The sequence below is a fragment of the Neomonachus schauinslandi genome, chromosome 14 (genome assembly GCF_002201575.2).
Source record: "Neomonachus schauinslandi chromosome 14, ASM220157v2, whole genome shotgun sequence".
Taxonomy (NCBI): domain Eukaryota; kingdom Metazoa; phylum Chordata; class Mammalia; order Carnivora; family Phocidae; genus Neomonachus; species Neomonachus schauinslandi.
The window spans coordinates 82,360,608-82,382,321 of NC_058416.1; the positions used below are offsets into that span (position 1 = coordinate 82,360,608).

General features: G+C 48.5%; 1 protein-coding gene across 3 annotated transcripts in view; it reads right to left on the reverse strand.

Annotated features, from left to right (window-relative positions):
• The window catches only part of RPH3A (rabphilin 3A), a 68,796-nt gene that overhangs the window by 22,309 nt on the left and 24,773 nt on the right, over window positions 1-21,714 (reverse strand). For all 3 annotated transcript variants that reach the window (XM_021698642.1, XM_021698643.1, XM_021698641.1), the window contains 9 exons: window positions 18,270-18,399; window positions 16,709-16,795; window positions 16,009-16,174; window positions 12,879-12,917; window positions 12,619-12,771; window positions 6,685-6,771; window positions 4,948-5,010; window positions 3,658-3,897; window positions 1,394-1,473 (listed from right to left, as the gene is read on the reverse strand). In XM_021698642.1, the coding sequence (XP_021554317.1) occupies window positions 1,394-1,473; window positions 3,658-3,897; window positions 4,948-5,010; window positions 6,685-6,771; window positions 12,619-12,771; window positions 12,879-12,917; window positions 16,009-16,174; window positions 16,709-16,795; window positions 18,270-18,399 (1,045 nt within the window). The remainder of the gene's footprint in view (window positions 1-1,393; window positions 1,474-3,657; window positions 3,898-4,947; window positions 5,011-6,684; window positions 6,772-12,618; window positions 12,772-12,878; window positions 12,918-16,008; window positions 16,175-16,708; window positions 16,796-18,269; window positions 18,400-21,714) is intronic.

Genomic DNA, 21,714 nt, shown 5'->3' on the forward strand with positions numbered 1-21,714 from the left:
GATTAACATAAGAATAAAAAAATAAATAAATAGAAAATCTGAATTTGAACGTCTTTGTATGGGGCCTGCTCAAGCCGGTTTACCAGGGCTGCTACGACAGCCAAACATCTCACACACTTTGCTCACCTCCGTCACCCGCCCAGCCTGAGAGCATGTGAGTGTTCTGTTGCCCTGTCTCGAGGGGGCGGTGATGGTGTGGCTTTCCCCCATTTCTGGAGCTGAAGGAAGGGACTGAATGGGCAGAGCGAAACCATTACATCCGGACGCAAATCCAGCTCTCTCCCTACCAGCTGTGTGACCTCAGGCTTTAACCTTCCTGAGACTCAGTTTCCCCAGTTGTACAACGGGGCTACTAATGCTCCCTACCTCCGAGGTTCCCAGGTAGATGACTGGAGCTAATGAATGTGCTTACCTCATTGTGCTCTTGGGGAACGTAAGTGCTCGCTACAGTGACTGATAAAAACAGGTGCTCAGCAAAACCTGCTGAAGACGTGCCCTGGGCGTGTTGATCCGGGAGTTGTGCTAAGCGTTAGCCTCGTTTATCATCCAAACTGGGACATTTTGTGCGTGAAAGGGGGAGCTTTTAATTATTCCAGCAAGGTCACAGGCATGACTAGGGGCTGTCCTGGGCCAACGGGAACATGTGGCCACCTTACACTTAATACTCAGTCATGCTTATGGGAGACGCACATTATTATCCCGGATTTACAAATGGCACACTGGGACTCAGAGAGGTTGAGTAACTTTCCCCAAGTCACACAGCTGGGGAGCAATGGAGCTAGTGTTTGAACCCGGGAAGTCTGCTTCCTGAGCCCTGCTTCTGCTTCCACATGGAGCAGGTGTGCAGTGGGGGGAAACTCCAGTCAGTTACTTCCTGGGATGCACACTGGTATCATCCAGCTCTCCTCGGGGTCTGGAGTTGAGTTGAGTTGGCGCGCTCCCCCTGGAGCCCGCAGCAGGGAGATGTCGTAGGATCTGCAACAATGGGTTTCCCCCCAACCACCTGCCACCCCCCCGGCCACTGCTCCAGCCTGATAGTCACAGAAGCAGAAGGAACCACTGGGTGGGCCTGTCAGCTGTCAAGTCAATGCCACCAGGCACAGCCCCTCTGCTTTGGTCCCTTCCAGAGGCTGTGGACGGGGCCGGGCCGATTTCAGCTCTGCCCTTGACTCCCGGGTGCCTCCACTGCAGGGAGGCAGCTACAGCTCCGTGAAACCCCCCTGGGACCACCCCTGAAGGAAGTCCTCCCAAAAAAGCGCCCATGGCTAATTCCTGCCCCTTTCTCATCACCGTCACTGTCACAGATAGACAGGCCCGGTCACCCATGCCATCCCCAAGTCCTCTAGACAAGCCAGAGCATCCTAAGTGGTCCCCAGCTTGGCCTCTCACTTACCTTGGCTTTTATCATGGTGCAGTGCAGGGAGCTGTTGTCCTGGTCGTAGAGAAGGCTGAACTCCAGGGCACCCAGGGTGGCTGTAGGGGGCAGAGGCAGGAACAAAGAGAACATTCGTTCAGTCATTCAACAAACATTTCCTGAGCATTTACTATGTGCCCAGTCTGGTCGAGGCATTGAGCCTACAGAGGGGAAGAGTCGGTCCCTGCTCTGGACACCCCATCCTGGTAGACCCTCCTCTACCTCGGAGCCCTCGGCACACCTGTGATCACTTAATCATGTGTGCAATTGCCTAGTTAATGACGTCCCATCCTGCTAGATTGAGAGCCCCCCGAGGGCAAGGGCTGTGACTGTCTCGTTCACTGCTGTGTCCCCACTGGGCACAGTACAGGGCACACAGTTGGTGCTCACTTACTCGCTAAAGGAAGAAATGAGTCTGAGCATTTGCTGTTGCCTCCGCCTGGAATACTCTCCCTCTAGATCCTCACATGGCTGGTGTCTTCTCATTATCCACATCTTGGTTTAAATGTCACCTCCTCCCTCCCTGATCACTCCATCTAAAGCACCCACCCTCATGGTCATTGCCCTTTTTTATTTCCTTCTTGGTGTGCTATCTCCATTTGAAACAAACTCTTTGGTATGTTAATTATTTCTCTCCACTAGAATGTTAGTTCCCTTAGATCAGCCATTTTGGCCTTTTTTTTTTCCCCCCATGGTGTCCCTAGCACCTAGAATAGTTTGGAGCACATAGTATGTGCTTAATAAAATACTTGTCAACTATAGAGATGAGTCCATGAGTGCGTGAGCAGTATATAGTTGAATACAGTGATAGGCTTGTTATAAATCACTGGGGACAGCTCGTAATAGGGACAGAAACAAGCTGGGAGGGACCATCGAGGCTTGGCAGGTCAGTGAAGAGACACTGACGACGGAAGGAGCCAGCTGATGCCGTGCGGTGCCAGTGTGCGGAAAGGCAGAAAGGTGCGCTAGGTACGGCACATTTCCAGAGCAGAAGCAGCCCGTGGCTCACAAGGTGGTGTGAACTCCCCACTCTCCTTTCCCAAGACAGCAGACCCAGGACCCGTGGGAGAGCACAGCTGATATTTCATCCTGGTCATCTGTGAGTGACCGTCAGTCCCTCCACTCACTGGCGGTGTGAGCTTGGCCAGGCCCCTGAAGCTCTCAGAGCCTCGGTCTCCCTATCTGTGAAATGGGATTAGTAGAAGCACCTATTCCCAGGCCCAGTGGGAAGACTAAATAAAGGAGCACGTGCACACAACACACTTAGTAATAAGTGCCGAGCACAAAGGTAGTGCTCCGCAGGTGTTGACATTTAGGACTTCTGATGCGCATACTACATCATCATAATTCCTCTCGTGTGTTTAGCACTACACAATAATAATGGTTGCCAGTTTACGAAGCATTTACGAGGGTAAACATCAGTTTACCCTCCCCGCAGCTCTGTGTGGGAGGCAGTATTCACTTCCCATTTTACATCAAGGAGAGGTGACACGATGGGCCAAAGCCAGGCCACTGATTATGACTGTAGGTCCGCTTCTTCTGTGTGCATCCTGTCTGTCCACCTGACCAGGAGCTCTTAGAATGCCCCCAACCCCACAACACATCTTAGATCCAGACATTTGTCCGTCCACGTCTCCCTCCAGCTCACAAAGGCCACCCCAGCTCTCCCCCGCTGCTCAGACATACCCAAGATAAGTACACACACTGGTGTGTGCGTGTGTGTGTGTCCCTAGGACTTTGGGTCTGAGTGGGCGAGGCCCAGAACAGGCACTTTACAAGTCATTGAAGGGATGGATGCAGGAGGAAATGTCTAGGAATTTTTAAATGTTTAAATCATGGTTAAGAAATTACTTTTAGAAGATACACATTAAAGAGTTTTGGAAGCTATTAAAATACATACATACATACATATATATATATGAAATGCTGGGTCATATGATACTTCTGACTTATTGAGGAGCCACTGTACTGAACATCTGAACATCGCAAATGTAGTCAAACCGTACTCTTTAATATGATTTAAATGGTAACTTTGATGTTACATATTTACACAAAAATATACGTAGCACCTATTCTTTAGAAAGCTGATGTTGTTTTGTGAATTTAGTAACACAAATCTGTATCTTTATAACTTGGTTAATATGTTTATTAGGCTTGGCACATTGAGGGGCTGTTCCTCTCTCCCCGGGAACGACACCCCGAAGTGACTCTCCCCAGACACCCCTCCTATAAGGGCCACCTACTTGCTTCATCCGAATCGTAGCTGTTGGCTTCTTCCTCCTCCTCCTCCGGGGGTGGGGGCTGGCGGGCAGGGGCCGCGGCAGGCTGGGGGGCAGCAGCAGACGCTTGGGAATATGGGCCCAGAGGGGGGCCCGCTCGGTCCTCCCTGGCTCCAGCTGCTGAGTAGCCCCCAAATCCCCCCGTTCTCTCCTCCCGCGGCGGGGCCGTGGCCCCAGCATAGCCAGAGTCGCCGGGGGCCACCTCTGCAGGGGAGATGGGGCGAGGGCAGGGAAGAGGCAGCTGAGTCTCTGTGTCATGACCACAGCACTGCTGCAGCACTGCATTAGTGATGAGCACCTACTGTATACCAGGTGCTCGGCAAGCCTTGTACCACCCCAGCGCAGCCACGGAGGATCAGCACATCCAGTTGACGGGGGAGGGGGTGGGGTGCATCATGCATCATGTTATTCACTGGTCCTCTGAATGTTGCCTTTGTCAAAACCACCTAGGGAAGCTTGCAAAAATGCAGGTTCTCGGGCCCCATCCAGACTCAGTAGGCAGTGCCATGGGCCTCGGAGTCCGTGTCTTATAACAATTCCCAGGAGCTGATTCAGATGCAGGCAAAACAGACCTCATGGGGTACTGATCAGTGGTGTGGGCTCTGCAGCCAGACGGCCTGGGTTTGATCTCTGCTGTGCGACCTGGGGCAAGTTACTTAATGTCTCTGAACCTCAGTTTCCTCACATGTAAAATGGGAATTATAATACCTGAGGGTGCTTAAAACTAGTAGCTATTATTTTAAAAATTATCTGCTACATGTACAGCACTTAAAACAGTACCTGGTGAGCTAGAAAGCAATGAAGGAGCCATAGCTCTAGTAACCGATGACGATGCATATACATCATAGGAAAGAAGCACTGTCACTTAGCATGATCTTAATCCATTCCAGGTCATGTGCTAAAGTTTTATATGCCTTAGTTTGTTTAATCCTCCCATCAATTCTGTGAGGTTGTTCCCATTTTAGAGATAAGGAAACAGGGGCTCAGGGAAGTTAAGCGACTTGACAGCTGGGAAGTAAAGGAGCCCAGATTTGAATCCAGGCAGTCTGTGCTCTTAACCACTGTATGTGCTGTCCTTTTCTAGCTATCTAATCTTAGTGAGGACTATCTAGAATTTTGGAATTAGGGAGGCCCCTCAGAGCTCATCAGATGAGTCTCTGGGTGCAGGGAGGGGGACAAAGATCTAGCAGCTCCTGCTCTCCCACAGGAAGAGGGGTGCCCACTGGACAGGTATGGGAAGAAAGGAACACTTGCCTGGTCTCTGATCTGGAAAGCGTCCTGCGGGCCCAGGGCTGGGTTTGCTGCCTCCGGGAGGCCCTGAATGGGGAAAGAGAAAGGGACAGAGCAGGGAAGGTGTGGCATCATTGGGGTGTTCTTCCCTGTCTCCCGCCCCACCCTCATTTCAGGAGTGTGGACACAGGCCTGGGGGCAGCAGGTACCCAGGGACGCAGGAATGGTCCCACTGGGGGACTCTGAGGTCAGAAAGACCTGGGTTCAAGCCCCAGTGCTTCCTTCCTGGGCCTCAGCTTCCTCCTCCGTGAAATGGGGATTGCTATACCTGTTCTTTGCATTTCACCAGTTGTTAAGAAGTTGATGAATGAATGGAGTAAGAATTGTTTGTGAAGTGACAGGCAGGTTTACGCCTTGAGCCCACCATCGCTATGGGGTCATTCCTGGTCCAGTGGATTCCTTACAACTACATTTCCCAAAGCATGGGATGCAGGGGAGAGCCACAGGGAGGGGGCTTGGAATAACATTCAACCACACAGCAAGAAAGTCATTGCAGTTTCCACTGCCTGTCAATACCGACTCCATCATGGAAATGTCTCATTTAGGTGTTACTTCGTCTCTAACACCTCTCTAACTTTTGTGAATTTCCCCTTTGAGCAGAAAAGAACAGGCCTCGGGCTCAGAACCTTCAACAGGCCAGCATACTGAGAATCTCACTGCACGGCTTTATTTTCATTGCATTAATTTTTTATAATTACCCCCTGCAATGGGTTGAATTGTATTCCCCAAAGGATGCTGAAGTTCTAACCCCCCAGTCCCTGTGAATGTGGCCTTGTTTGGAAAGAGGGTGTTTGCAGATGTTCAAGTAAAGATGAGATCATATGACTATGTCCTTACAAAAAAGGAGAAATTTGGACACAGAGATGTACATAGAAGGAAGACGATGTGAAGGCACAGGGAGAATGCCACCAACCGGCCAAGAAGGTGTGGAACACCAGAAGCTAGGAGAGAGGCACGGAGTGGATTCTCCCTGACAGCCTTCAGGAGGAGCGACCCCCGCCGGCACCTTGATTTCAGACTTTTGGCCTTCAGAACTGTGTGACTATAAATATCTGTACTTTTAGGCCACTCGGTGTGTGGTATTTTGTTAGGATAGCCCTAGGAAACTGCTGGGTGTCTTTTGGGCATGGAATACCAGTTTCTCATTTATGCCATTATTATATATATATAAGGTTTCTCTTAAAATAACACAATGTTAACTGCACCGATTAGGCATTATTTCTATTGTCTTATGCAATCCATATTTGTATAGATTTTCCCATATTACCATCTCTTTGGTCACCATTTCTTCCTGACTCTCACACTGCTGTTCTGGGAGCATCTGTCCCCAGTACTTCCTTGACAGAGAGTCTGTGATAGCAAGTTCTCTTGGTTGCATTTTTCAAGTGAATCAATTTGAAGAAAGATGTGAAGAAGAGAGCAGGCGGCAGGTGCATGAAGTAAGGACTGTGAAAGGGAGTGACAGTGCCTGAGGTGGGGCAGTGGGGAACGAAGAAGCCCTGTCAAAGCGGGTCTGGGACTCGCGTCTCACTCGTGCCCGGCTTCCCCACCCAGAGGATTACTCATTCTCAGGGGCTTCGCGGAGCTGAGGGTTTGGTGGTGGCTGTGGCTTTGCAGAAAGCCCGGCGGGCTCTGCAAGCAAGGACGGGAGGCACCGGGGTCCCAGCTGAGTGACATTCTGGGCAGGCGGGCGGCAGGTACCTGGCTGCCCAGGCTGAGGCGGCGCTGGGCTCTGCACGGAGGCGGGAGCGGGTCTGGAGGCCTGCACGGAGTTGGCCCGTCGCAAACCTGCCGAGGAAAGGAAAGGAAAGCACCTGTCATGTTCTGCACGTGTGCACGCACATGCACCCGCATGTGTGCACACAGAGTGGAAGCAGGAGGGGGCCTGGAACTGGTCAGCTGGCACGAGGCAATGCCTTCTGGGTTTGAACTGAGTGCGGGACCCCGACACCCTCAGCTCCTCTAGACCCTCTCCTCCCCTCCGTGCCTTCTCTCTGTGCAACATTCAGATCCCCTGTGCAGGTCACAGCAGCGACATGGGGGTCGAAAAGTAAAGGTTTCATGATGTTGCCTCCATCTGTGTGGCCTTGGGCAAGGGACCTGTCCTCTCTGGGCCTCAGTCTCCTCATCTGCGAAATGGGGATAATAGTATCTACCTAGGGTTGCAGTAGAGATGTTATGAAACAATACAAGCAAAGGGCTCAGGACAGCGCCTGGCATGGAGTAAACACTAAATATTATTATTATTGAATCTGGTCTCTGTCTTCACATGGACCTAGCTCTGCCTCCAGCTTCTTGTATAAGCTGTGTGACTTTGGGCTGGTCATTCACCCTCTCTGAACCTCAGATGTCTCATGGAGGCAATAGCTCTATCTATTGGATAATAATGAGTTAACATTTATTTAATGCTTACCATGTTCTGTGTTTCAGGGACTTTACATAGAAGAACTTACTTAATCTCTACACCCCATGAACTGGGTGCTGTATTATCTCCATTTTACAAATGGGGAAGCTGGACACAGAGGGCTAAGGAGCTCACTTAATGCCTCCTTACTGGCTAGTGGCAGAACAAAGGTTTGAATTCAGGCATTTTGTCTCCAGAGTCTGCCTGAGACCATCAAGTGCTACGGTCTCCCGCACAGCTACTGGGGGATCAAAGGGGATAATGTACACAGCAGTTCCTGGCATCCAGAAGGTATGACATTCCTGGAAGAAAGCCCCGTCCTCTCTCATTTCACTGGGCTGGATCCCACCTTTCCTGAATTCAGCTCTTTGTCCCTGGAGAGATGCTTGAATGCTAATGACAGAAGGTGCTTTGCCACCTCTGGCTGGGAGCCTACCAAGCCCTACGGGTCCTGCAGTAGCACTGTGGTTTGTTCATTTGGGTCCTTATTCATTCATTCATTCATTCATTCATTCACTCACTCACTCACTCACTCATTCAACAAGTGTTCATTGAATGTCTGCCAAGTGCCAATCCCTAGGCAAGGATGGACAAAAACCATCTTAATTCCTCCAAGAGTGCATGGCCCAGGCAGAGGAAGGAGATAGACACTGAGATAATGAGCTTATAAAACAGCAGCAATGGCCAACACCCACTAAGTGCTTCAGATGTGCCAGGCCATGAGCATCACCTCCCAGAACCCTCACAACTTGACGTCATGTGTGGTATTACAGTCCCCATTTGCAATAGAGAAAATGGCAGTTAAGTGTGCCCAAGGTCACAAAGCTTGGAAGCGGCTAGGACCTCCGACCAAGTTTATCTGACTCCAAAATCCCTGTCCTTAGCTATTATGTTATACCTGCCCCAGGAGATAGAAAGTGAATAATCGTGCACACTGGGCCCCCACAGCATGTCAGACTCTGCTCCAAGATCTGTACAAGTACCACTGTGGGGTTTCAGTTCACTTAATCCTTTAGAGCAACCCCATGAGCTAAGACTGATTACTGTCATTCTTTCCATTTTACAGCAATTGAAAGCCTGGTGTCTTGATCTGTAAAATGGGAATGCACAGCTGGTAGGTGGTAGAGCTGAGATCTGACCCCACACAGTCTTTGTTCTGGTGTTTGTGCCCTTGACACTGAACTGAAATGGTCATAGAGGTAAATAAGTAACATCACGGGGGATGGAGGCAAGAGGCGGCCTCTGGCTGGGGGGATGGGAACAGCTTCCTGGTGCAGGTGGCCTTTGGAGTTTGGGTATACCAACATGAAAGGGATATTGATGCCCAGACGACCTCTGTAGCCTAAAGAAAAGTCGGGACGATTTTGGTTTATTCCACAGCACTAACTCCACATCCCAGATCTGCCGAGAACGGGGCACTGGGAAGTGCATATACCCTCCCCATTGTCTATTACCCAGTCACCCCATCCCTCCCACCCCATCCCCCACTCCAGCAACCCTTAGTTTGTTTCCTGCGATTAAGAATTCCTCATATCAGTGAGATCATATGATACATATCTTTCTCTGTTTGACTTATTTCGCTCAACATAATACCCTCCAGTTCCATCCACGTCGTTGCAAATGGCAAGATCTCATTCCTTTTGATGGCTGCATAATATTCCATTGTATATATATACCACATCTTCTTTATCCATTCATCTGTCGATGGACATCTTGGCTCTTTCCACAGTTTGGCTATTGTGGACACTGCTGCTATAAACATCGGGGTGCACGTACCCTTTCGGATCCCTACTTTTGTATCTTTGGGGTAAATACCCAGTAGTGCAATTGCTGGATCATATGGTAGCTCTATTTTCAACTTTTTGAGGAACCTCCATACTGTTTTCCAGAGTGGCTGCACCAGCTTGCATTCCCACCAACAGTGTAGGAGGGTTCCCCTTTCTCCGCATCCCCGCCAACATCTGTGATTTCCTGACTTGTTAATTTTAGCCATTCTGACTGGTGTGAGGGGGTATCTCATTGTGGTTTTGATTTGGATTTCCCTGATGCCGAGCGATATTGAGCACTTTTTCATGTGTCTGTTGGCCATTTGGATGTCTTCTTTGGAAAAATGTCTGTTCATGTCTTCTGCCCATTTCTTGATTGGATTCTTTGAGAACAAGTGCTTTTAACATGCACCTAAGGTACATGGATCTGCCGATCCCCCGTCTTCTACTGCTCTCTCAGGGAAAGAGATTCTGGCTTTAATATGCTTTAGATAGTGACAAGCGCTAATTAGAGCTGGGTGTCAGTACTCTGGGAACTCAGAGGAAGGAGCAATTAGCTCAAGGTGGAGCAGGTGGATGCTAGAAGCTTCATAGATGGCGATAACATTTACACTGACTCTTGAGGGACAGGGGGTCAAATCTGGCTCAGGAATGTGGTGTGACTGTCTTTTCCCTCAAGAGGCAAAATAATACGGAGGCTTAAAAGCACAGGCTTCATATACAAAAGTTAACTAAAAATGGATCAAAGAGGGGGCGCCTGCGTGGCTCAGTTGGTTGAGCGTCTGACTCTTGGTTTTGGCTCAGATCATGATCTCAGGGTCGTGAGACTGAGATTCTCTGTCTCCCTCTGCCTCTCCCCACTGCACACTCTTTGGCGTGACTGAACATGACACCCAAAGCACAGAAAACAAAAGAAAGAAAAATTTGACTTGTCAAAATTAAAAACTTTTTTTAAAGATTTTATTTATTTATTTGAGAGAGAGAATGAGATAGAGCGAGCATGAGAGGGGGGAGGGTCAGAGGGAGAAGCAGACTCCCCGCCGAGCAGGGAGCCCGATGCGGGACCCGATCCTGGGACTCCGGGATCATGACCTGAGCCGAAGGCAGTCGCTTAACCGACTGAGCCACCCAGGCACCCAAAACTTTTTTTTTTAAAGATTTTTTATTTATTTGAAAGAGAGAGAGCGAGCGAGCAGGAATACAAGCAGGGGGAGTGGGAGAGGGAGAAGCAGGCTTCCCGCCGAGCAGGGAGCCTGATGCGGGGCTCGATCCCAGGACCCTGGGATCATGACCTGAGCCGAAGGCAGACGCTTAACGATTGAGCCACCCAGGCGCCCCCAAATTAAAAACTTTTGTGCATCAAAGGACACTATCAATGGGGCAAAAGGGCAACCCACAGAATGGGAGGAAGTATTGACAAATCATAGATCTGGAAAGGGATTAATATCCAGAATATATAAAGAACTCCTGTAACTCAACAATAATGAAACAAACATCCCAATTAAAAATGGGCAAAGGACTTGAATAGACATTTCTCCAAAGAAAATATACGAATGGCCAATGAGCACATGAAAAGATGCTCAACATCACTAATCATCAAGGAAATGGAAATCAGAAACATGAGATACCAGTTCACATGCATTAGGATGGACACACACACACACTATACAAATGTTGGTGAAGATGTGGAGAAACTGGAACCCTTGTGTATTTCTGGTGAGAATGTAAACTGGTGAAGCTGCTGTAGAACCCACGATGGGTGGTTCCTAAAAAACTTAAGCATAGAATTACCATATGATCCAGCTATTCTACTTCTAGGTATAGACCCTCCCCAAATTAAGAGCAGGGACTCAAAGAGATATTTGCACACCAACATTCATTATTCACAACAGCCAAAAGGTGGAAACAACCCAAAGGTCCATCAACAGATGAATGGATAAATAAAATGTCTATCCATGCAAGGGGATATTTTTCAGCCTTAAAAAGGAATTCAGGTTCTGATACAAGTCACAACATGAATGAACCTTGAACACAGGATGCTCAGTGAAAGAAGCCAGTCACAAAAGGCCACATATTGTGTAATTCTATTTATATGAGATGTCAAGAATAAGCAAATCCTTAGTGGTTAGTGGTTACCAGGGGCTGGGGAGGGGGGGAAATGGAATGCAGAATTGTTTAATGGGTAAAAGTTTCAGTTTGGGATGAAATGGCTCTGCTGATGGTTAGTGGTGATGGTTGCATGACAGTGTGAATGCACTTAAGGCCACTGAACTGTAGACTTAAAAATAGTTAAATGGTAAATTTAATATTAAGTATATTTTACCACCATTTAAAAAGATGTTTAAAAAAAGCACTGTCAATAAAAAGTTCACCTCTGGAAGAGAAAAACAAGCACAAGCTTTGATGTTGGATAGACATGGGTTTAATTTCCATTTGAACCAATGATCAGCTGTGTGACCTAGGGCAAGTGGCATCACTTCTCTGAGCTCAGTTTCTCCATCTGTAAAATGGGAAGCGTAGATGTCTTCATAACAGGGTTTGGGGTTGTGACAAGGATTAAATGAGATGTTCTACGTAAAGAGCTTGGGCCAGCATTGGCACATAGTAAATACACAACAAATATTCCATATGATGTTGCAGAGCTGAGAAATTCTTCTTGCTCTATGAATCTGAATCATAGGTTCATTAGGGGGTGTGCACAGTGGATTAAGCACAAGGTATGGGCCCAGCCCTCTCGCCAAGAAGAAGAGGGACTACGGGCCTAAGCTACAGACCCACTATTGAGGAAGAGAAGCCAGAGGTCATCATGGGACCTGAATATTTAGCCCATTTAACTTTGGACACAGTCTCATCCCCTTGTTACAAAGGAAATGAAGTGGCTCTGAGGGCTCACACAGGGGGTAGGGAGCTTTGATCTCTCCCATCCAGTAGACATTTTTCCCAAAGTCCAGGAATCAAGGACTCCCACGGTGGGCACTCTTGGCAAATAAATCCCCCATGAGTGCAGCCAGAGGTGCTGGGCACCAGCGAGCCAAGAGCAGCTATGAGTGACATCCTGGCCGTGCTGAACCACCCCATCCTCACAGACAGCAGAAGCCACTGGCCAAGAAAGAGAACAAAGAACTTGGGTGGGTCTGTGAGAGGGAAGTGTCCCGACTTTGCTCAAAGGCAAGTTGCATTTTCCTCAGGGCTTCCAGGGAGGAAGGCAAAACCCCTACGTTTTCCTGACATTTGGCATTAGAGCAGGAAATGGGTATAACCAAACATACGGATGTCTAGAGTCAGAATTGTTTCTGAGTTGTCTTTCCTCTACCTTAGACTAGAACCAACATCTAAAACAGAACATGGCACGCAATAGATGCTCAATAAATACTGAATGAATACATGGATTAAAACATTGTCACCCCCAATCCTTTGGATTCTCCCCATCCAGGAAGCCTGTCTGGATTTGCCCATGTTTCCTACCTGCTGGGCTCCTGCTGGAGTCACTGGCAGCCCCACTGTGGCCGTGGTCCCAGCTCTCTGAGTCCCGGCTGGATGAGCTCATGCGTGCCTCAGAGGCCCTGCGCACGGGAGGCCCATAGCTTCCTTGCCCGGGAGCAGAGGCCGGTTCAGGACCTGGAGAGAAAAGCACGTGTTAAATGGAGAAAGGGCATCAGAGGGATGGGCTAGAAGGACAGAAGGGCTCCTGTCCCAAAATAGAAGACTGAGTCAGCAGAACCCACCTGTCTTCTGACCTGGGCCCCTCCTGTCTTCAGTGTCACCTGGAGAGAGAGAGAAAGAGAGAAATGATGGGGAGTCCTTATTTTACAGTTTCTGGAGAGCCCTCGCTTAAGGAACACACAAAAGGGCCCAACACCACTCTTAAGAACTTTTACAAAATGAACTGGAAGTCTCCTCTCCCAACATCCCCTGTGAGGTAGCTCCCATTTACTATTTCACATGATTTCCTTTGTGTGCACGAGCATGTGTGAGCATGCACAAGCCTTTAAAAAGAACAAATTGGGATTATTAGCCAATGATCGTACAAACTGTTCTAGAATGTTCTCTGTTCACTTGCCAGGACTCACCAGGCATGCTCCAACCTCAAGTCCTTTTGCACGTGACATTCCCAAATGTTCCATAAGCCCTCTCTACCCTTCCCCCCAAATACTAGCTCCTTGGACAGCCCTTCTGTGACCATTCTGTCCAACATGGAGCCTCCTGGCACGTCTGTCCCCTTTACCCGCTTCATCTGTCCTCCGGACACCATCACTATCTGCTTTACATGGTATTTGCCCGTGCTTGTTTGTTGAGTATCTGTTCTCCCCAGGACAATTTTAGCTGTGTGAGGGCAAGGATTTTGTCTGTTCCACTTAACACTGTATTCCTAGGGCACAGAACAGAGTCTGGAACTCACTGGGTGTTCAGTAAGGGTTTGTTAAAAGAATATCGAAAGCTTCTATCATGGGCATAATTCCAAATCTATAATATACATTTCCATCGTTCAATTATAAAAGATGCCTAATATAGCACAGTGTGGCTATACCATAATCCATTAAACAATCCCATTAATGAACACTTAGGGTTTTCCAGGGGTTCTGCTACCATAAATAATGATACAATAAATATACTTACACATGTATCTATTTATATTGGTCCTTTTATTGCTGTTAGATATATTCCCAGAGAGGGATTGCCAGATCAAATGGCACGTACACTTCAAATTTTAATAAATTCTACCATAACACTTTCCAAAAGGCTGGAGGTGATTTATAGTCCTACCAACAGTTTGTAAAGTATCCATTTCCCCCACCTTCACCAGCACTGGATGTTACTACCAATAATTTTTCATGTGTCACTATGCAATGCTGGTGATGTTAATTCTATCTAGTGATATGAATAGGTGTTATATGAAGCATAGTTTTGGGGTTATTTGCTTTGTCCACAGTATATCTGATAAGCTAATTCATACTATTTATGTGTGTGTCTGTGTCTTTAACATTATTTAATATTGGTCAATATTTACTAAGTGCTACATTCCGCAAAGCACCTCCCATCTAGCATCTCATTTAATCTTCAAAATAACCCAGTGAGTTATTAACCCCATTTCACAGATGAGGAAAGAGTCTCAGAGGGCTAGGCGATGTGCAGAGCTGGAACTGAGATTCAGGCCCTCTTGGTCTCAGATGTCCTAGATCTTGATGGTGAGGCTGTGCAGTCTTCTCAGGCTACAGGGGGGAAAGCTTAACCAGGAAGAAGGATGTTCTGGGGGTGACACTGGGGGCTCCTTGGGGACGCGGTATATATTGAAAATTCGGTAATTCTCTGCAAGGAATAGACGTTGCTTGGGCCATGTCAGGAAGAAAGCATTTGGTGGATGCCTTTTCAGTGCCAGGCACCAGACTGCACACCTTTAGAAGTCATCTCACGGGAGACAAAGTTGGACATTTCGACCTTTGAGACCTTTAGCTACAACTTACCTTTCAGAAGCATTGCCTGCACTCAACTCCAGAACTGACGTTCAGACCAGATTTTATCACTTAGTGTTAACTGAGATTATGACAAGGGCCTCTTCTGAGGTCAGTCCCATTGGTCTCACCAATTAAAATACGTTTGCATTGTAGTTGCTTTTTTTCTTCTTTTTACTTTTTTGCCTCTCCCTTTTATCGTCAGTTTACTAATTAATAGTAATACTTGGATAAGAGTGATAATATCCATAGCCGTGGTAATTTTCTTTTGGTAATTTCCCTTCTACTCATCTTTCACTTTTAATTAGTACCATTTCAGATACAGGAGATGGTTGATAGAAGAAGTTGCAGGGACGAGGAAGGCCTTCCCAGCAAGTCACCCTCAGGCCCCAGTGTGTATTGTGGTGATAAGAGTCTCTCAGTTTCTAATTTTAATTTCCATCTCTTGTACCTCTAAATACTCCATGAGGGATGACAACGAAAGCTTTTGGCAGCCTGGCATTGCTGGAGAGTTTCCTGTGCTACCCTCTCTTTTTTTAAAAGTTTTAATTTTAATCCCACCATTATACAATAGTGTTACCATATTACACTATACGATACAACAGTGTTACTGTATTACAATATACTGTGAAGTGTTATATTCATTCCAGACGTACAATACAGTGACTCAACACTTCCATACAACACCCTGTGCCCATCATGACAAGTGCACTCCTTAATCCCCATCACCTAGTTCATCCATCCCCCACCCACCTCCCCTCTGGTAACCAGCAGTGTGTTCTCTACGGTTAAAAGACTGTATCTTGGTTTCTCTCCCTCTCTCCCTTTGCTCGTTTGTTGTTTCTTAAATTCCACGTATGAGTGGAATCATATGGTATTTGTCTTTCTCTGACTGACTTAGCATTATACTCTCTAGCTCCATCCATGTTGTTGTAAATGGCAAGATGTCATTCTTTTTTTATGGCTGAATAATATTCCATTGTGTGTATATCTATATTTATATCTACCATGTCTTCTTTATTCATTCATCAATTGGTGGACACAGGCTGCTTCCATACCTTGGCTACTGTAAATAATGCTGCTATAAACATAAGGGTGCACGTACTCCTTTGAATTAGTGTTTTTGTATTCTTTGGGTAAATACCCAGTAGTGTGACTGCTGGATTGTAGGGTAGCCCTATTTTTAACTTTTTGAGGAAGCTCCATACTGGTTTCCTGTGCTACCCTCTTGATAAGGGTTCATGGTGAACTGTGCAGAGGATATAGGGTTCCTAAACCCAAGCCCAGAGGCTGGCTGTTCACCAGCTGGGTAGAAACATAAGACATCATGTCAGGACATCCTCTGGGTAGACCAGTTAGCCAAGATCTGTTCTTGGTCCTAAAAGGAGAAGGTGTTTTGTCCTACCTCGGGTTGGAGCCCGGGCAGCATGCTTGGGCTCAGGGGCGACCTGCTCAGAGGCAGCAGGCTCACTGACAGGCTCCTGGGGCTTGGTCTTCCTTATAGGCATAGGCTGTGGGAGGACCTGTTTGGGGAAGCCCTTGAAGAACCATGCTCCGGAACGCTTCCACACCTAGGGGAAGAGAGGGAGAGGATGAAGACACGGCAGCCAATCACTAAGAGTCCTGCCTTCACGAGTGCCACTTTTTAACTTTGCTCCTTGCCCATAGTACGGAGCCTGCCACAATTCTTACTTGACTCACACAATATCCCCAAACACTCAGTAGGCAGGGCCTGAGTAGACCCATTTTCTTGATGGAGAAAGTTGAGTATCAGAAAGGTGATGAACTGGTATGAGGTTACCCAGCGAGAGAGTGGAAGGACAGTAAGTGGACTCCAAGTCTTCCACCTCTTAAATATGGTGTGCTCCCTACTTCGAGGAAGAGAAGAGTCATGGAAGCAGGAGAAAAGAAATTCTTTCAAACGTCATGGACTGTTCTGCCAGTGTTCACCGCTGAGCTGGCTCCTTTTTACCAATCCCTTAGGACATACACCTAGCCAGGTTCCCCAGCCCTTGACTGCCACCTGGTTTCCCTGGTTACAGTGAGGAAGGGTGCCCCAAACAAGGAAAGGTGTCCCAAAAGCCAGATGGGACCAATCCACTCACCTCTCTCTGCTCAATGCAGATTTTGCAGAGCCACACGGGATGCGGGCGGTTACTGGAGGTTTCCACCCCACACTTGATGCAGACATTCTGGGGACAAAATATAGTCCAGGGCACACTCAGATATGCCAGGCTCTGAGCTGCCAGTGATCAGGGCGAAAGGGCTGGGAAGGGTGGCAGCTGAGCCCCATTCTCTCTTGGTGGATGTAAAGAGCTTGAACTCTTTCTCACCTCCCTCCCATGATGAAGGCCAGTTAGGATTAAAGTTCCAATCTGAGTCTTCATTTCCAATAACAAGAACTGGAGTCACTCCCCGGCACTGGATGAGTGAATTCTCCTGAGTTCTCCAAGAGTCCCTGTGGGGTCTGAGTTTTCAGTGTCCACACAGGGGAGATCGCTGACATGAGTTTTCAAGAGGAGAGGTCACATATTTATTTGTTTATTATTTCTTCTTTCCCGCCTGAATCTGACCTAACCTAGCCTATGGCTGCAGGTTCAGCTCTCCAAGAAGAAAGTTACCTGTATAAAAGCTATGACTGTGTGATGGTTAGAATGTTATACTTTTGGCTGAGTTGCCTGGCAGTCAAGACAAAAAGGAAAACCCAACAGGTCACGAAATTTTCACTATCTGGTTGACTGCAGCAGATTAAGTGTTTTAGCCTAGATAAACTTTCCCCAATATTGCACTCTAAATGTTAAGGGGGATTCCAAGCAGGAGATGCCAAGTGACATTATGGATGTCTCCAGCTCAGGTGTTCCCCTGAATTCCTTTCCTGGGAATTGGGCAGACCCAAGGGCAGTTGTATCCGTGTCCTGGAATCATCAAGCGCCGACAGCTTGAGGGGAGGGTGCAGGGTGGAGGGAGCACAGGGAGACTCTCCTTCAAGAATGAATGTTCAAGAAGCCCAATGGCTCTAACTTGGCTGGAGAGGGGCTTTCTAAGCCAGGGTAAGAGGATGCTGGGTAAACCTTCCATGTACACACAGGTGTAGACACCTGCCTGGCATGTTCTTGAGCCTGACATATAACTCGCTAAGCCACAACCAGGATACTTGGAGGCTCAATCATAGCTCAAGTCCTACCTCAGCCTCCCAAGTTCATTCTAGATGGAGCTGAGCTCCAAGAGGACAGAAGAGTCAGAGCATCTTCCAGGAGAGGAACCAGAATCAGGGTTGTCTAAAAGATAGTTGGGCAGGGCGCCTGGGTGGCTCAGTTGGTTAAGCGACTGCCTTCGGCTCAGGTCATGATCCCGGGGTCCTGGGATCGAGTCCCGCATCGGGCTCCTTGCTCCGCGGGAAGCCTGCTTCTCCCTCTCCCACTCCCCCTGCTTGTGTTCCCTCTCTTGCTGTGTCTCTCTCTGCCAAATAAATAAATAAAATCTTTAAAAAAAAAAAAAAGATAGTTGGGCATGGGAGCACCCCCAAAGGAATCATATGCTGGCAACTACCCTTCAGGATCCAAGCTCCATCCCCAAGACCCAGGGCCCCCCAGGGCTGGCTTGAGCCCAGGCCTAGCCCTGTGCATGAGAAGAGCAGGGAAGCAGGGAAGAGGAAGGTGATGGTACCTTCTTACAGTCCTCACACACCACACAGGTGGAGCCCAGCATCCCCAGTTGTTCTCCACACAGGATGCAGCGGTTCACCCCGTCCCCGGCCACGTTCTTCCTCATGTTCTCCAGACGGTCCACCAGGCGCCTGGAAGCAGAGACAGAATCATGAGGGCCTTACAGGACCAGGGACCACCAGCATCTCCCACAGTATCAGGCTGATGGTCTTACCCTTCTCTGAGTCGTGGGCTCCTGAGTGTCTGACGATAACTGCTGGATCCTTCCCCAGAAAAAGGCACGCGTAGATGAAATTCTGGTACATTTTCAGACCACCACAGACCCATGTCCCATATCTCCCACCTCTTCTACTGACCGCGGACTAAGCACCTTCTCTAGACTTTCTATCTCCCGTTATCTCTGTTTACTAATTGTCTACCTGACGTCTTCCCTTGGATGTCTGCGTGGGCATCTCAAAGTTTACTTGCAGCTGCTCTTCAACTTGGCTCTTCTCCAGCCCCATCCCTAGCACACCTGCTCCCATTCTCAGGATGGAGCTGGACCCTGCCCCCCCCGCCACCCCCTCCATGGGCCAGGTTCCAGCTTCGGGCACCAGGGGCATGAGAACCGCTGGGAGGCAATTCAGGGATCACAGGCTCTAGAAGGTCCCTGGTAGCCCTGCCTGGCAGCCACCTGATACGGACTCTCCCCAGAGGCCCTCCTCGCTCCTGCCATCCCCGCAAAGTGTTCTGACTAGCAATGTTATAAATAGCAGCTTCTCCCTTTGTGCTTCATTCGCAGGAGAGCCGTTCTGCCCCAGGGCGAGCCAAGAGCTGCCTGCAGGCTCCAGAGCCTCCGCTGTGACCCAGATCGGACAGAGCGCTTCGGGAGGCAGGATGCGCAGAGCCAGAGGCGGCCCTCTCCTTCCTCCTCCTCCTCTTCCCTCCCTCTCCCTCCCTGGGTTCTCCCTAGAAACTGTTTTTATAGGATGATGGGTGGGGGCAGTCACCAGGTGCAAGCCCCAGTCCACGGTCTCAGAACACCTATCGTAACAGTCGCTGGTGTTTACAGAGCACTTACCATGTGCCAGACGCAGACCTAAGCACTTCACCTGGATCTTCTTAATGAGTCCTTCCAACAGCACAATACGCTGAGCACCATTCTTGTGCCCATTTTCCAAGTGGGAAAACTGAGGCACAGAGAGGTTAAGTGATTTACTCAAGTCACGCAGCGGGGGGGTGGAGAAAGCTGGGATCCAGACCCAGGCACAGTCTGTCCTGAGTCCCTGTTCTTAACTGTAATTCCACCCTCCTGCTCTGTGTCAGGCAGAGCCATGGGGATCTTCTTGAACTGTTTGATCTCCACTCTGCTCGTCCCGCCCCTGCAGTCCCCACACCAAGGGAGACCTTCAGTCATTGGTAAGCACCAAGTTACACACACCCCGTTACCCTGGCTGGTTCTGTCCCTCTGCCTCTCACTTCCCTGAGCTTGGGACAAGACACCCAACAGCTGCCCCATCATTTTGCTTCCCTGAAAAGCCTTCAATGTAGGGTTGAGAAATCTGCAGTTTGGCCCTGGATTTTGCCTCTCTGGGCTTCAATTTCCTCATCTGTAAAACAGAAGGTGTTAACGCTGAATCGGTGGTTGTCAAACTGTGCTTTATGGCACCCCAGGGTTCCTTAGAGCCAGTTTAGGGGCCACCCACTGTAGTGGTGGGGTGGGGGGTGATTCTGAGGGTTCAGAAAACCCTCCTTCACCCACAGCATGTCTGCATTTATCACTTTTGTTTGTTTAGGCTGTTGAATTAGATTTCCTTTGGAAAGCTGCAGTTTAAAGAAATGGCCTGAAATTGTCCAGAGCAGGTAAACTTCAGGATGCCTTTCAATGCCACAGAATTATAAAATATTATGAGACAATGAGGCGAGGTGATGGAAGCGGGGGATGGTAAATGCATGGTGACATTCTTATTGTACACACTTTCCTATTTTACCGATTTCTTCCTTCATCCACCGCCCTAGCCAGGAAATGGTTAGATTTTATTCTTCTCACTCTAGCAGGGCAGGTCCCAAAGCACAGAGAGGGTGAGAGGCTGGCCTGGGGCTGTTCAGTGAGGGTGAGTATCTAGTTCTCTGGGTCAGGAAATCATCTTTGCTTTCCATGAAACCCTCCTGGCTTCCCGCCTCAGGTCAAGCCTCAGGAAGACAGCCCAGGCCAGATGACCCAATTTTAAACTATAGTGCGCTCTGCTCAGGAGGCTTAGAGGCTTTCCTGCCTCCTCTTGGAAAATCAAGGCCACGGATTCACTCACCGCTTGCAAAACCCACACTCTGAGCCTCCACCCAGATGCCTGTTCCTTGCACTGTTCACTCCTAAATGCCGAAAGGCCCCATTAACAGGTGTTGTACGGGGAGTGTCTCATTAGCTCCTATCGTAGAGAAAATGGCACGGAAAAACAACAGATTTAAGATCATTATTCAGATGTCTCAGCTTGGGGACCCTCGTTATTTGTGAATTTGGCCGAGACCAATAAGGATAGAAGCACGCATGGGCTGGGAAGAGCACACCTTCGTCGCTGCTCCAAGATCTTTCCTGCAGCCCACTCATGAGGACACCCTCTCTGCGGCCTCCCGTGCTAGGACCTCAACACGGACAGCTGCCACAGCCAAAGGTCATAAACTTAGAAGTGAAACTTTGCAGGAAGCTAAGTCAAAATCACAGATGGGTCTTTATCCCGGTGATAAAACATTTTGGTTTCTTTACCCCAGAAGGAATATTTGTTCTTACCAGTCTTGGCAGGAGCACACTCTATGCATCCTGAAGGATGCCTGCAACCCTCCGCGCATGTCAATCACCCAGGGAACCTTCGAAAAGAATACCGAGGCACGGAGCCCCAACTCTCAACCTCGTCAGCTATGGGTCTGCTGAAGCCCCGTGAGCAGTATTAGAGTGTGCAGCCCTGTGGGGAGCCACTGCACGGGGGGGGGGGGGGGGGTTCTCAAAATTCACAGTGCTTCTAGATCACCCTGGGAGAGTGTTCAGCATGCAGACAATGATTCTGTGGGATTGCGGCAGGGCCTGGGAATCTGAATTTCGGAGCAGCTCCCTGAATGATCCTGATGCTGGTGAATTCCTGGCCACACTCCGGGAAGGGCTGAAGGAAGGAAGGGGGCGGTAGGGTAAACTGCATGGGAAAATGCTCTCCTTATTATGTTAAAGGGGGAAAAAGACACCCCCCCAAAAAACCCAGGATGTAGAACTGTAGTCAGGGTGTGAATTGGGATTTGGAACATGCTCATCTGAATCTCCTCATGATGTGTACTAGACAAAAAAAAATTTAGAAAGAAAACACACCCAAATATTCACAGTGAGAATTACTGGGTGGTGGGATTATAAGTAACATTTATTTCCTTCTTTTTTTTAATTTTCCTTCTTTAATGCCTCTGTCTCCCTCCCTCCTCAAGCACCC